The 15320-nt window shown below is 31.5% G+C and overlaps 1 protein-coding gene across 4 annotated transcripts in view; it reads left to right on the forward strand.

Moving 5' to 3' along the window:
• Positions 1 to 2265: 2265 nt before the first annotated feature.
• The window catches only part of LOC148275334 (putative inorganic phosphate cotransporter), a 66924-nt gene continuing 53869 nt past the window's right edge, over positions 2266 to 15320 (forward strand). Inside the window, exons 1-2 of one of the 4 annotated variants that reach the window (XM_088235836.1) lie at positions 2266 to 2352; positions 2631 to 2795. In XM_088235836.1, the coding sequence (XP_088091962.1) occupies positions 2738 to 2795 (58 nt within the window). In that variant the 5' untranslated portion in view covers positions 2266 to 2352; positions 2631 to 2737. The remainder of the gene's footprint in view (positions 2353 to 2630; positions 2796 to 15320) is intronic. The other 3 variants (XM_088235838.1, XM_088235835.1, XM_088235837.1) reach the window with 3 other exon arrangements.

A 15320-nucleotide genomic window follows, 5' to 3' on the forward strand; every position in this document is an offset into this window, starting at 1 on the left:
TCAAATCATGAGTTGTGTACTGAGCGACGTCTACGACGAAACTAATGGGTCAAAACGTAAACCTACTCATTTATGAGTAGTTTAGTCGCCTTCTGTTTGATGTGCGTATGCGATTTCTGGACTATTATTAATTCTATGAATGTAGATATATAATAATATAATATTTATTATATTCTTTGTTTATGCCATTATGTATATTTCATATTAATATCCAAAATATGATTTAAAACTTTAACCGAATTATTTTGAAAAAGAAGAACAGATTAGACTGCCACGAAATTGTCCGTTAGAGGTTTGGTGGAATAATTCTGCAAAATCGTTTTCAAAATGTCTTTGTTTTCTTGACATTTAAAAAATGTCATCATTGAAAGAACCCTCTGATTTATTTAGATAAAAATAAGCGGAATCCATTCCGTATTCGTAAATAAAAGCAACACTAAGAGCCGTTAGTAATTAACGACCACCGGTAAATGTCAAAAAATTAAACAATGTTTTGAGTATGTCCAAATGCTTGCAGACTGGCTAGATTTTCTCCCTAGGGAGTTGTTCATATTTTTTGCAACAGAGAGGGAAAACATTTTTGAGAAGGGAATATGAGAGTCTAGGCATTTACAGGACTTATGACCTGTTATCGGCTGGTTTAAGTTCACTTTTACTTCACAAAAGTCAACAGATGGAATAGTTGACTAAATGTGGATGTTCAAACATAGGCAGAATGGTGAACGTTACACAGTGTGTAAAGTGGCCACTGAAACCAGCCGTTGACAGGTCATAAGCTCTGTAAATGTCTAGACTCTCATATCCCCTTCTCAAAAATGTTTTCCCTCTCTGTTGCAACAAATTTAAATATGAACAACTCCCTAGGGAGAAAATCCAGCCAGTCTGTAAGCATTTGGACATGCTCAAAACATTGTTGAATTAACTACCCGGTAAAATAAGAAGTATACAAATTTGGAAAATGGTTTTCAGGCGTTGCCTTGTAGGTGAATTGGTTGAGCCGGGTGAATTTCACCCGTATGATAAAGGTTTTAGCTCTTACTTCACAAAAGTCATCATTGAGGGGAGGTCCTTAAGCCCACCATCCACCCGCAGCTGTTATAAAGTCCTGGGGGACTCTCTGTCAGCCGCGCATAGAGAAAAGTTATTATAAATATTCCTAAGGAATACAATATCTATGCAGATTAAGGAGGGGGAAGGAGGACGTATGGACAGAGGCTAACACGTCATCCCCACCTTTCAGGATCCCCTCAATGCCTCTGTTTTTTTTTCAAAAAGTATGTATGTACACAAACAATTTACATAAATAAACGTATCCAAATATACAAAAACAATTTCTTAAAACTATAGTAACACAACGAACATAAGTAAAAACACGGATATTTACAATAAAAGACCGGCTTTGAATAAAGAAGGACTCCCCGGGTGGTCAGAGGCAGAGGATCCGAATACCACCCCCGTAAGGGGAGGACAGGAAAATTCAACAGATGGAAGAGTTGAGGAAATGTGGATGTTCAAACATAGGCAGAATGGAAAATGTTACACAGTGTGTAAAGTGGCCACTTAAACCAGCCAATGACAGGTCATGAGCACTGTAAATAAATGCCTAGACTCCCATATTCCGTTCTCGAAAATATTTTCCCTCTCTGTTGCAACAAATTTAAATAAGTCAAAAAATGACGCCATCTTTATTATTCTACTTGGCGAGTTAAATTTTATCATCATCATAATCGTTCACTTTCCGCACCTAAAGGTGCATAGGGCACTGCATTGGTACTCCAATCGCAGCGTATCTTGATCATTTTTGTTACATGAAGGTAAGATGATCAGTCTTACACTTTAGGTACCAGTCCAGGGACTATGAAATATTCTAGTGTAAAAACACCAATTTAAATAAATATTTTACATCATCTATGTCGGGAATCGAACCCGAGACCTCTTGCATGACAGGCTAACGCGCTGACCATTACACCACGAGGCCGACATTATTATTTTTTTTTACTAAAGGTTAAATATTTAACTATTACTACAGATTTTTTACTACTACTAACGATCAAACAACCAAGAGTTATATATATTTCGTACGCATAGTAAAACGGCGTTTATCGGACAAGTATATTTTTAAATCTGATAAGTTGACAATGTGCACTTTCTGATTGGTGGGTCGTGGGTCCAATTATTTTTAGGCCCGCGATGTTCTAGGAACAACCTGTATTGTATACAATATGTAGCCAAGAACGGTGCATTACTCTTCAGCGTTCAGTATTCAGTATTCGACAGACTGCCAAACCGGGCGCACCGGCATTATGATTTGTCACGGCGGAACAGGTGTCAATAAATAAAACAATTGATATCGTAAACAAATGGTTTCATATACAAATGCAACAATCGCTTATTTATAAAAGAATGAGCAGTGAAAAATATCACAGAATACAATCTTATCGCGTTCCATATATTATTTACTTACATTTAATTTTTTTTCACATTTCTCAATATTTTTTTTTTTAAGAAACATATTCACTAATATTTCGGATTTGCAATATCGAAAAAAAATCAAATAAATAAACTTGCTTCATACGCAGTCATTGCTTATTTTGTTTTGTTTACTTTTTGTGATAATAATGGGATTCTAGCGACTCCATGATACTTTGTTTACTGTTGTTTTTGAAAACGTTTTTTTGTGAATAACTTGCAATTGAAATCATCAATTTTGTTATACAAGTGAGCAATATTTATCACGATGAAAATTGAAGAACCCGTCACGGAAGAAAAGGTGCCGGACCTTCCTCCGAAACCAGGTGAGTGAATCCACTAAAACCCTTTTTATTATTCGGATAAAATTATAAACAGCATCGTTATTTAAAAAAAAAAAACATCCGCGCTATTGAGTTGAACCAATATTTATTTAATTATTTTAGCATTTTATAAAATACATCATTTTGTGAAAAAACTTTTTCCATATACCCGAAATCGTTTTAAAGACCGTGGGTCTTCCTATCACTCGTTAAAAAAAGGAAGGTTTTTATGTGAATAAATGAGTTACTATTTTAAATTGATTAATTTCATACATAGTGATTTGAATTTAATTTAACGTCTAAAAACTTTTCGGTGGGCCACATTTTTTTTTATGACAGGTTTATTTAACATTATTTTATTTATATTATACAGATTTATTTATAAACAGGCACTATAAAGTATTAAGAAGATATTTCTTCAGTTCTTTATTTATTTATTTATTTTTATTTGTTTTTTTTATTTTAAAAGCCAATCAACAGGCTTAAGTAAGCCCTAATAAATTGGTATTAATGAGTCATACTTAATCGAAACATTCTTAAGATCTACTTAAATTAACAAAGTGTATAATTAACAAAAGGTATACACTCGTATATAGCATAATCTCTGTGGAAATGGCAAGTGTGACATCGCGAGTCAGGAGAGACAACACCGCTTGCTTCTTAAATGCCTGCCGTTGCTGTAGAAACACATCGACATTACCGTTTAGTGAGATTTCGTTCACTGTTCTGAGGATCCTTGGTAGAGGGGAAAATAATCCGATGTTGGTTTTATAATTTCCTACTGCAAAGACATGATTGGTACGCAAGTCACGGCGAGGTACATTAAGGTTTATCTGAGCAAGGATATCATGGGCATTTATACAGTTAGATACTAATTTGTGCAAGATTATCAAACCAGCCAAAATCCTTCTGAATTCTAAACTAAAGATATAAAAGTACTCTAGACGATCGAAATAGTTGATTATGAAAGTATTTGATCCGATTCTAAATATTAACGATTTTAAAAATTTATGTTGCACCGATTCAATCCGGGTTATATGAATATTATATTTATGTCCTATAATTATTTGAAGATCTTTTGTGTTATTATTGTTTTGCGGGAGACCATTGAACAACCTTGGAATAACGCAATTTAATGTTCGCTGTCCGAAGTAATTTGTAACTCGGGGAACGATCAGGGAGTCCTTAGTTTTTAATCTCGTGTTGTGAGTGTGGGAAACTCTTTTTTATATTCCAAATCAACAAAGTAATCTTCTATCAATTTGTGATCACAAAGTTGTTTTACCGGCAGGACATTACAGAATTTAAACTTGTTAAAGAGGTGAGATGCGGTACAAGCTTTTTATGCCCTCTTCGAAGAACGCTCCCAAGAGCGCTTTGGTGGCTAAGGCTGTGTGAGAACGGGCTCATTTGGTAAGGATGTTTTGAACCACCCCCCGTGTTTCCCGACTTGGCGCCTTCAGATTATTATCTTTTCACTTCCCTAAAGTTGACTTTCGCACATGGGTGGAATTAAATTTTCAACTGACGTGCAGATGCAGAAAGAGGTTCTGCAGTGGAGGATGGAGCTGGGGGGAAAGTCCTTCGAGGAGGGCATAAAAAAGTCACAACAATCACAAAGCAAAATATCTAAAACAAAAAATGTGCTTTCAAATGTAAATCAATTCTTCTATATGAGAACTGTTGATAGGTAAAATACACTTTTAACACGACGATATATTTGCAAAGTTATATAAAAGGACTATCATTTAAACGAAAAATAAACAAACAAACCATCACGCCGCTTCGCCATAAGAGTAGGCAGAGAGAATATAACGCCAGATCACTATATCTTTGCATACAGATCTCGCTTCCTCTACATTCATACATCTTCTCATGAACGCGCGCTGACTATTCCGACTTTTAACATGTCCATCTTCAAGTATTTGTTGGATTTGGTCATGCTTTGTCTTTCTCGGTCTTCTTCTGTTTCTACATCCATTAACATTCGCATCGTAAATATTTTTTGCCGTTCTTTCGCTGTCCATTCGCTCTACATGTCCAAACCAACGCAGAGTTTATTTCTTAATTTTGTCGATAAACGGATCTCAACATTTGTGCATCAATCGTACATAGTTTTACCACACATACGCTTGAGAAATCGCATTTCGAGAGCATTCAGCCTACTTTCATCCCGGTTTTTCCAAGCCCATACTTCGCTCCCATACATCTGGGTTGGGAACTGCTAATTTGAAAAATAAAAATAAATAATTGTATAATACATAAAAATATTTCAGAAAGAACATAATCTATACATGTAAAATATTTCAAAAAAATACATTTAACTTCTCGCAAAAGTAAACTCACATGTTATATACTTAATACAAATATTTTTTTCTATATATTCCTGTCACAGAATATAGATCGTTTTTGTGGAAATTCGGAAAGTTTGGATTTATATAATGAATAATTCTACTTATAACATGAAAAATATCTATAAACCCGTATTATTGTTTTTGTTAAAATCTTAGTATTATTTTTTCACACATAAAAATATTTTTTCCCGAAAGTTTGACTTTTTGTAGATATTTTGCTTTGTGAAAACGGTCCTAATTTCGGTATCTATATGACAAACAGACCTGTATTATTTATCCGCCTGCACAAGATATATAATAATATCGTAATAATGATAATTTAAGAGCTAGTTGGGCCATAAAAAGTAAATTAAAAAAGCTTGCGTTTTCGTCTAAATAGGCAAAAAAAAGTTTTTTTTAATATAAACTTGGTCGGGGGTGATCTGACATCACCCCCGCCCAGAGTGTCACAAGAGTAAATGCGACCAATTGAGAAAAACGGCTTTGAAGACATTAGCATTTTTCGATCACGGATAAAAATGTTTGTTTATTGTGATTATTTTGTAGGATAACAATAACAACAATTACTTTGATTGGTAATTTGACACTTTATAAGTATGTTATTAATTTATTTATTATAAATGAGGCTTAAGTCAATTACAACAGTTACATGAAGAAACATATACAAAAACTGAAAAAAAAAACTATCTAGCAAAGACAAACAGGGGAAATAAAATAATGGTAAACAATATATTCATAAACACGATGAACATATATGACTTTGAGCTAAACCAAGCCAATCCATTTTTATTCAACACTTTTTTAGTGGCGAAGATATCACCATATCTTTACTCTTGACTAATTATAAAATTTTATAGATATATATCTGGTTATAGCGCCCCATAATACTTTTTATTCACTCCGTGGGCGTTAATAATGAACTTTTTAGTTATGGCGATTTGGCACATTCCACTATTTTCAAAATTCAATTAAATATTAATTTGATTTAAAACATCTCTCCATCTCCGCTCCCTAGTTCGAGCATATGGTGTCCACGAAGATGCTCCAGGCACCTCCGTCGGCTGCCAGCTCCTATAAATCATCATTAGCCAGGTTCGCGTCCCGTAGTTCTGACATGAACTGCCGACGAACAGTCAGCAGTGGACGTCCAGGACGTCAAAAACCTGATGTCTTGTAAAGTAGGCGTGCGTGGTTAAGGTTTTCAGGAGGCATGCGCGGTACATGGCCAAGCCAACCGTATTGCCTCCGCTTGATGATAGTTGTCACCGGAGTTTGCTGCGTCCGTTCTCTTATTACTTCATTTCACACAAGTCAAACCACCGCACACCCAAGATTCCTCTGAAACACCTATTGTCAAAATTCAGTATTTTTTTTATTGTTTTGGATAACCAACAGCTATGATTATCTTATATATATAACAAAACAAATAACAAAAAGTATATTACAGGTTTTCACAAGTAGCATCACAGTAAGTTAAAAAAGATTCTTGAACATAAAATGAATAGTAATTTAATGTAAATCCAAAAGAAAAGAAAAATACTACGAATTATTTCGAAACTTCTTAACACTAAATGCCAAGAAATGCAATATAATACATTTCGAAACACAAAAGAAGAACCATAACATGAACATAAAAATAAACAACAAAACTCTTAAAGAACTAGAACATTTGACTTACCTAGGACTCACAATGGACAGACAATTAAAATGGACAAAACACATATACGGACTCACTAAAGTAATGGCATCACTACATAGCCTCTTCTACAAAATTAAAGATTTTATACCAAGAAAGGAAAAAGTTATGATGTACGAAGCCTATGTCAAAAGTAAATTGAGTTACATGATCGCCTTCTGGGGAACTGGTAACAAGACAGACATAACAATAATACAAAGACAACAAAATAAAATTCTTAAACTAACATACAACCTACCTTACCTGACCTCTACGACTGAACTGTACAAAAAAACACACCAGTTTGACATAAACTACTTGACTAAAATTGAGACCTTAAAAATTGTGCACAAAATAACACTGGGAAACATACAAGACGACGACATAATATTAGTCAAAAATGCTGACATACACAAATATAACACCAGACAACAACAACACTATCATATTATAAAAGCAAAGACAAACACATGACAGTCAAAAATACTACATAATGGACTTAAACACTTCAACGACTTACCTTTTTTTTTTTTTTTTCAAAAAAGAAATATTTGCGTTCTTATGATTTACCCAAATATTTAATTTTGAGGGCCATTTTTAACGAGTTGTAAATAACTCACTATTAGAAAATGGAATCGAGTTGGGGTAGAGTGGGATTCGAACCATGGACCTTTGGTCCGTGAGTCCGAGACACTAGCCACAAGACCACAACCCGATTAGCACAAGACCTTACTAATTGAAAACTTTTACTGGAGACAAATTTAAAATCAATCTGAAATAGCACATGATGGCTGAACTAACTAGACTAGAAGAGAAATAAAATGACTAGACAATATAAAATTTCTAATGTAACCCTAACGGGTTTTTTAAAATTGTAAATAAATAATTTTAAAAAAAAGCAATCGCCGTACGTCATTAAGATTATTTGCAAATAAATCTATGTTTAATGATTTATTTATTACATTAAAATTATAAAAAGTTCTCCATAAATATGAATTTTGCCTATAATTAGATGAAACAAGAGGTGTTTTAAGAAGAAGGTTATTTCCTAGAACTTTGGAAGGAACATGGATAGAATAGAAAGTTTGCATAGTTCAGGACAGTCGATTGAACCAGAGGCAATTTTTAGTAAATAAATAAAAAAACTGTTTTCGGCCCAAGTGAGGTGCAAAAATTTGCACCCGTAAACACGTGTTATTATGGCGTTATATAGGTGGCATTTAGTTTTCACTGAGTAAATATTCGATCACCAGACACCCTTAGTACTGTTGAATGTGGCGCCTGCCAGTTCTATTTTGAAGCTCTATTCTTATTATTGCGCGATTTTTATAAAAATGGCAAAATCGTACGATTTACTCATTTTCGTGCATTTTACCGTTTTGCCTTAAGAATAATTCAATGAATGTACAAAAAATAAGCGTTGCGCGGAGTAGTAAGTTCGTCAAGATTTTAATGTTCACGATAAGAATATAATACGTAAAAGTAATTTCCTTTATTTCTTTGGAGATATTTTCATCACATTTAAATCAGATGAACTGACTTTGCACTTTCATTGTAAAAGATTACAATTATTTTATGAAATCATTTTGTTTTAATAAATTTAATCTGTAATGATTATGAATTACGCAATTCCAATATTGGCTCTTTATTTGGATGATTAAAGCTAAGCCGATAATGTACAATGAGGATAATAAATAACAATATCTAATTTTTTAATTTTTTTTTTCATAAGAAAATTTTATTATTAACCCTTAAAAATTTTACAAAAGGAATAATTTTTTTTTATTGTTTTTTTTTGTTTTATTGTTGATAATAATATTTTTTACTTCTTTTGAAAAGTTTGTATCAGTCTTTTGTTTAGTTGTGTCTGGTAGTTTATTGTATAATTTCAGCCCCTGGTTTATTAGTCTCGACTGTCCTTGTCTATATTATATTTTATTTATGTTTTTTAAAGATTAAGTTCCTCGTCTACAATTATATCAGTGGGTAATTTATGAATAGATCTTAAGAATTCTATTTTAAAAAGTTCAGTTTGATTTAATTGCTTAGTTCGTTTAAATATTTTTTTTATGTGCTATGAGATAAAGAAGGTCATATACTAACTTTAATATTTTATTTTGCTATCTTAGTAGTTTGTTTATATCAATTTGATTTCTTGTTTTTCGTGGTAGTTGCATTGAAACTGGTAACTGGATATTCCAAATTTGTGGATTAAAGTATCACTCATCTTTTATTTCTATAATAAATAAGATTCTCTTTTAATAAATACATAATATGTCATGAAGCGCGACCGTTACTTACTGTTACAACTAGATTTAATTACTATTTAATCAATTTAATTACTAAATTGTGAAAATTATTGAACTATTCGACTGGCAAAACTGGTTATAATATATAGCAATACTTGCTATTTTACTCTTGTAAATTTCATAAATATATTATTTATTTTCATAACTCAAGATAAATAGTATACTTGCATATCAAGTAACGTGACGCGAGACTATAATTAAAAAAAAAAAAAAATAATGCATTTAAATTTTTTGTTTGACATTGACCTATTTTTTTTTGTTGGAAGACCGTGTATCGTCGTTATAGCCATTGTCTAACTGTCATAAGTAAAAAAATTCATGACGCTCACTTAAACGGTTAGTTTTTAAATAAACCCAGTTATGAAGTACGACGACAATTTTTTTTTTTTAAACTTTAAAACACCATTTTGGTACGTTCAAAATAAACAAAAAGCGTTTTTGCTCATCCGGTTATTTACTATTTTATCACAATTTTCTTATTTTTCATTTAAATTATTTTTTCCTTATTGCGTTTTTTACTGCTTTATAAGATTTATTATTTACTGATTATTTATTGGTAAAAAAAATAATAAAATCCATTTTTTTGCTATTTTATTACCGTTTTTTAAACAATTATTGCTAATGCTGTTTTTTGCTATTTTTTGTGTACTGTATTTTATAAACTATTTTCATTCTGTTATGCACGTACTTTAAAATATTTTTTTATCCGTTTAGTGATTAAATATATTAACATATTACAAAAGAGATGAAGAACATTTTAAAGAAGATAATATGAAAATAATTTTGAAAATCATATGAAAATCACAAATATAAAATAAAAAAAGTCCAAAATAAATTAATTAAATGTATGTCATACATAAATACCAGTTTAATAATTATAATGAAGCGAGAGTTCATTTTAAAAAAAAATGGATAATAGACGACAGATTGCTGACTTAATGTTTCTATTTAAGGTTTTAAATGGTATTGCTGACTGCCCCAATTAACTAAGTTTAATAAATTTCCATGTACCTTTTAAACGTACCCGTAAATTATTTTACTGCGCCGATGTAAACACTAATGCAGCAAAAAATTCGTGCATTTATAGAATATGCAACTTATTTAATAATATTATTGGAGCCAATGCGAGTGACATCTTCAACTTGAATAATAATAAATTCAAAAGGGAAATCAGCGACAGCATACAGGCATTGTCAACGTAGGCGTGGGTGAGTAGTGTCGAGTAAATGCAAAATTATTTTTCCATTATATTATATATTTACAATGGTAAATATGTACAAACATTTTATTTATGGTTTTCCAAATTAAATTCTTGTGTAATATGAATTTATTTATGCCACATTACGTATATTGATAATTATAAGTTTGAGATCAATTTTAGTCTAGTTTTAAGTACCTATTATATTAAAACCTTATCATTGTATATGGCTGCACGTTTCAATTAATAAATAACAACAAAATATATTTTTTTAAATTAAGAAGGGAATAATAATAAGTTTTGAGTGGCCACTTTCCCCACTGTGTAACATTCACCATTTTGCCCATATTTGAACATCTACATTCCTTCGGCTCTTATGTCTATTGACAAGTTGAAGAGCTGAAACCTTTATTGTTGCAAATCAGATTCATTAGAATATCTTGTACCCGACATAACAAGACCTCGAACCACATTCAATATTTGCCAATACCCAAAACAAATTCGAGAACTAATGTTTTTTTTCTAAAGAGCATGTCATTATTGTTAATATAATATTTTTTTTAGTTTCTTCAGATAAAAAATAAAAGTATTAAATATTATAACTAATTACCTTTTTACATGAATTTAATACATGCATTTACAATAACTTTTCCCATGACGTAAAGGAAAAAAAACATGATTCTGTAAATAATGGGGAGTGACATCTTACAATAGTTTGCTTATTTTAAAAACAAACAAACGCCATATAACGCGATAGAACGCCACATCACTCTGTCTTTGCCTACAGACCTCGCTTTCACTACATTCATACATCTTCTCATGCACGCACTCCGATTATTCCTACTCCTGATATGTCCATCTGCAAGTAATTGATGGACTTGATCGTGCCATGTCTTTCTCCGTCTTTCTCGTTTTCTGCATTCGTCAACATTCGCGTCGTACATCATTTTAGCGTTCTTTCGTTGTCCATTTGCTCTACATGTCCTAACCTACGCAAAGCTCATTTCTTGATTCTGTCGATAATGCACGTCTCAGCCTTACACAGTTCACAAATCTCAGAATTTGTGCACCTATCATGCATCGTTTTACCACACATTCACCCGAGAGATCGCATCTCGACAGCATTTAACCTCATTCATCATTATTTTTCCAATTCTATACTTTGCTTCCATACATTAGAGTTGGCACTATTACTCCATTGTAAACTCCTAGTTTTACCTCCTGCGATAAACATTTGTTTGCCAAAGTAGATTTCAGTGCACCGTTCACCCTGTTCCCGGCACTTACCTTCCATTCCATCCCTAATAAACATACTTCCCAGATACACAAATTCTACTACCTGATACAGAATATTCTCACAGGAACAGAAGAATTAAATATATAAAGATGAGTGAGTTAACACAGTTTTTTTTATTAATAAATTTCATAAAAGTACATGTTTTTGTAAAATTCTAAACATATCGACTTTTACACACATAGTAAATGTTATCACCGTAACTCTCCATAAAAAGAGACTAACTCTTGTGCTTGGAGAGTGACTGTTTTAGTTGTTTATTTATAAGAGTTTACATAGTTTTAAATACGAGTACATGAGAAAGAAAAATAAAAACAAAGGATATATAAAGAAAAAACATAAAACAATAATAAATTCATACTAATTTAAATTCAATGTTGTTTTTACACGTGTTCAAAAATTTTTTTTGGATTTACTTTAAATTTATTTATTGATATATTATTTTAAATAGTTTTTAGTTCATAGGGAAGATTATTAATTTTTTTTACACCTTTGGAGACAAAGCTATTTTGACCATAACTTGTATGGAATTTATTAACAATATTTTGAGTTTGGATAAATTCAACTTGTAACTGAAACCCCAAAACTTTAATCCTAAAGTAATACAAGGGAGTTATTAATATTAACACATTACAACAGAGATTTACAGAGCCACATGCTTTGGTCATATCAGTTCCGCGTCTTCCTCTCCTTTTAGATTTTTTGTCGAGATGCATTCACAAATACAGCAGTCCACGTTTTATAACACCAACTCATATGCAGAAGACTTGGCACGTGGCCAAAACAGTTTTAGTCCTATGACATCTAACCAGATTAGTGCGTCTATTTTTATTTCTGAACCCCTTCAAATAGCCTACTGAATATCATTGCAAATGTTGCTACAGAAATACAATTGAAAACAACATTTTGATTAGAATTTATTTATCTATTTATTTTCTAATAAACACGGCACGCAATGCCTTTTACCTTACAAAAAATACGTAACTGAGGGAAAAATAATTTAAATACTAAGTAAATTGATAAAAAAATTAACACGTACATATGTTTTACCACAGCAGTTTCTAAACCGATAAGTGTTTATAAAAAAGAAAAAGTTAGAACAATAAAATATAAAAAAACAAACCAGAAGCATATTATTAAACATGCATTTAAGTAGATTAAACTAAAAATGTACCAAATATAATGAAACCAATTTTTTTTTTCAAACACAAAAAAAGGTGAAAGGTAAACATTAAACGCAATATAAAATTCATGTTCACAAAAATTACCTGAAAAATCATAAATAATTCGACATGCTTCCAAGAAAAATATAAAATATATAATTTTTTACAAATTTCCCATACGAAAAACTAAAAATAAATGGTTGTGAATTAATAAAAAAGCAATGAGGCTAAATTTTCCAATATAAATATATTTACGAAGAAATAAAAATGTATGAAGTTTATGAAAACCTGAAGTTATAAAAAACGAAATAAAATGTTGATATTTTTGAAATGTTATGTAAAAAAAAATCAATATTAGGTTTGAATTTTGTAAATTCATTCACAAGTTAAAGCTAGTAAAATAATAGTGTTAAGATAGGAGACGGTTTATGTAACATAAAATATAATAAATGCGATGTAAATGTAAGTTTATGTTTGTAAAGTATAATACAAAAAAATAATATTATGGTTAAAAAAAGATTTAAGGTATGCTTAATCATTATATAGTATACAAATAGTGGATTAAACCATACAGGGCTGCTTTTCTAAACGCTTTTATAGCGCGTATTATTTACGTACTAAATACGCGCTCTACCGCGTTGTAAAAGCGTTCAGAATAGCAGCTCTGGGAGATAATTTAATTTACTTTCACCATCATCATCATCATCATATTCCCCATCCACACCCAGTTGTGCATTGAATTGGTTCTTCAATTACAGCGCATCCTGATTATTTTTGTTACATGTTAGGTAAGGTAATCAGTCATACGCTTCAGGTGTCAGTCCGGTAATGATGAAATTTTTTAATTAAAAAACACCTCAAAAACTATAGATTTTTCTGACGAAGGTTTTTTCCTGAGAGTTGCCATCGAGTCGAAAATACTCGTTCAGGGTTCCGGTTTTATTTCACGCACAGAATAGTTTTCTTCATCCCCCCGGATAAGGAGAATTATAAAATTACGGATTATGTAATAATCTTCAATGCAGTTAAAGGCAGATTTGTTTGACCTAAGACATCTCAGTCTGCTTTTTGTTTTATTATTAATGTCAAACGCGATAACATCGTTAATAATTATCCTTAACATAATACTCTTTAGTAAAATATTGCGAAACATGTTTACATATAAGCACTATTGAATTATCTCCATTATATCAAATAATATATATTGTAATGTTTATTATTACAACATTATTTGAGATGCCATTTCGCTTTATTGCATACTGCATAGAACCAAAGCATTGTAAATTTTTAGTTTAATTTTTGGTTATACAACAGACGAGTTACAGACAGTTTTGTCACTGCGCTTACTATTTTTTTTAAATTTACTATTTTTTTTTTTACATTTAAATTAATTTTTTTTAATTCCACTGTAAATTTACTTTTTTTTTGCACCACAACAGACCCAAAACACCCACGCTTGAGAAAAATCGCATTAATCGAATCGAACCCGGAACCTTCCGTGTGTGAGTCAAGCGTCGTGACCACTGCACCACGGAGGTCTTACAATTCTCGACCTGAGTACCTACGCCCCATTATTTTGCTTTAAACTATTAACTGCGTGATTGATTATCCTAGAATATTTTTTGTCCGCATGGGCGGCTCTATGGCGGTAGCGGGTTATTTCTGAGATTGTACTCGTAATTTCACCATAATCTAGATAGGTGATAGGTGCGGTGCGGTGCATCTTCACAAATTTTGTTACTTTGAAGGTTAGGTGATCAGTCTTACGCTTCATTATACTTACATATAAAAGGCGTATTAAACAAAAATACCCATAACATTTTACGTGATGGGGTAAGGAACGCTCAGGAATAGAGACAGGAAGAGTATTTAGATAAAACAGAAATAAAGTTATTCGAAATTAGCGTTCAAAGTCATACGGTTCTAAGAAATCGGGATTAAAAAATATTTGGCTTCCATGAAATAAGAGTTCCAAGAAATAATATTTCCCAAAAACTAGGGTTCTAAAAATTAGGGAAATTTCGCTAGCGAATGTTTAAAAAGTAATGAAAAGGATTTTGGAAGTAGCCGGAAGTAACGTAAAATTGCTTCATTCGTGCATACTAGTTCTGATTTCCGTATTCCTACACCACTTTTTGTTAGATGGTTTCCTATTGTTTTTGGTAGGTCAAATTTTTTATAAAATAAAATGTAAAGTTTTACAAGCTGTGTCCTCGATTGGGATATCCCAGTAAGGACACATTATTCATTATTGGTTTATACGTATATTTAAAAATAAAATGTAAAATGATAATATCATACAGTTTTTCATTAGATTTTTTCAAATATTTTTTTTGTATGTAGTTCTTCCTATACTAGATAACTTTTCTTTATATCCTTAACGCCTGTAAGTTAAGATCTGACCCAGTTGCACAAAAAAATAAATGATAAATAATTTTTAATGCTAAGTAATTTTTTCGTTTTTATCAAACTGAACAAAATTGATGGCATAAAAAAATAAAGCTAGAACAATTCTCCTTTCCCGTTTTTTATATT

This window comes from Micrasema longulum, unplaced genomic scaffold (genome assembly GCF_059751315.1).
Source record: "Micrasema longulum isolate JH-2025_06_02 unplaced genomic scaffold, ASM5975131v1 h1tg001457l, whole genome shotgun sequence".
Lineage (NCBI taxonomy): Eukaryota > Metazoa > Arthropoda > Insecta > Trichoptera > Brachycentridae > Micrasema > Micrasema longulum.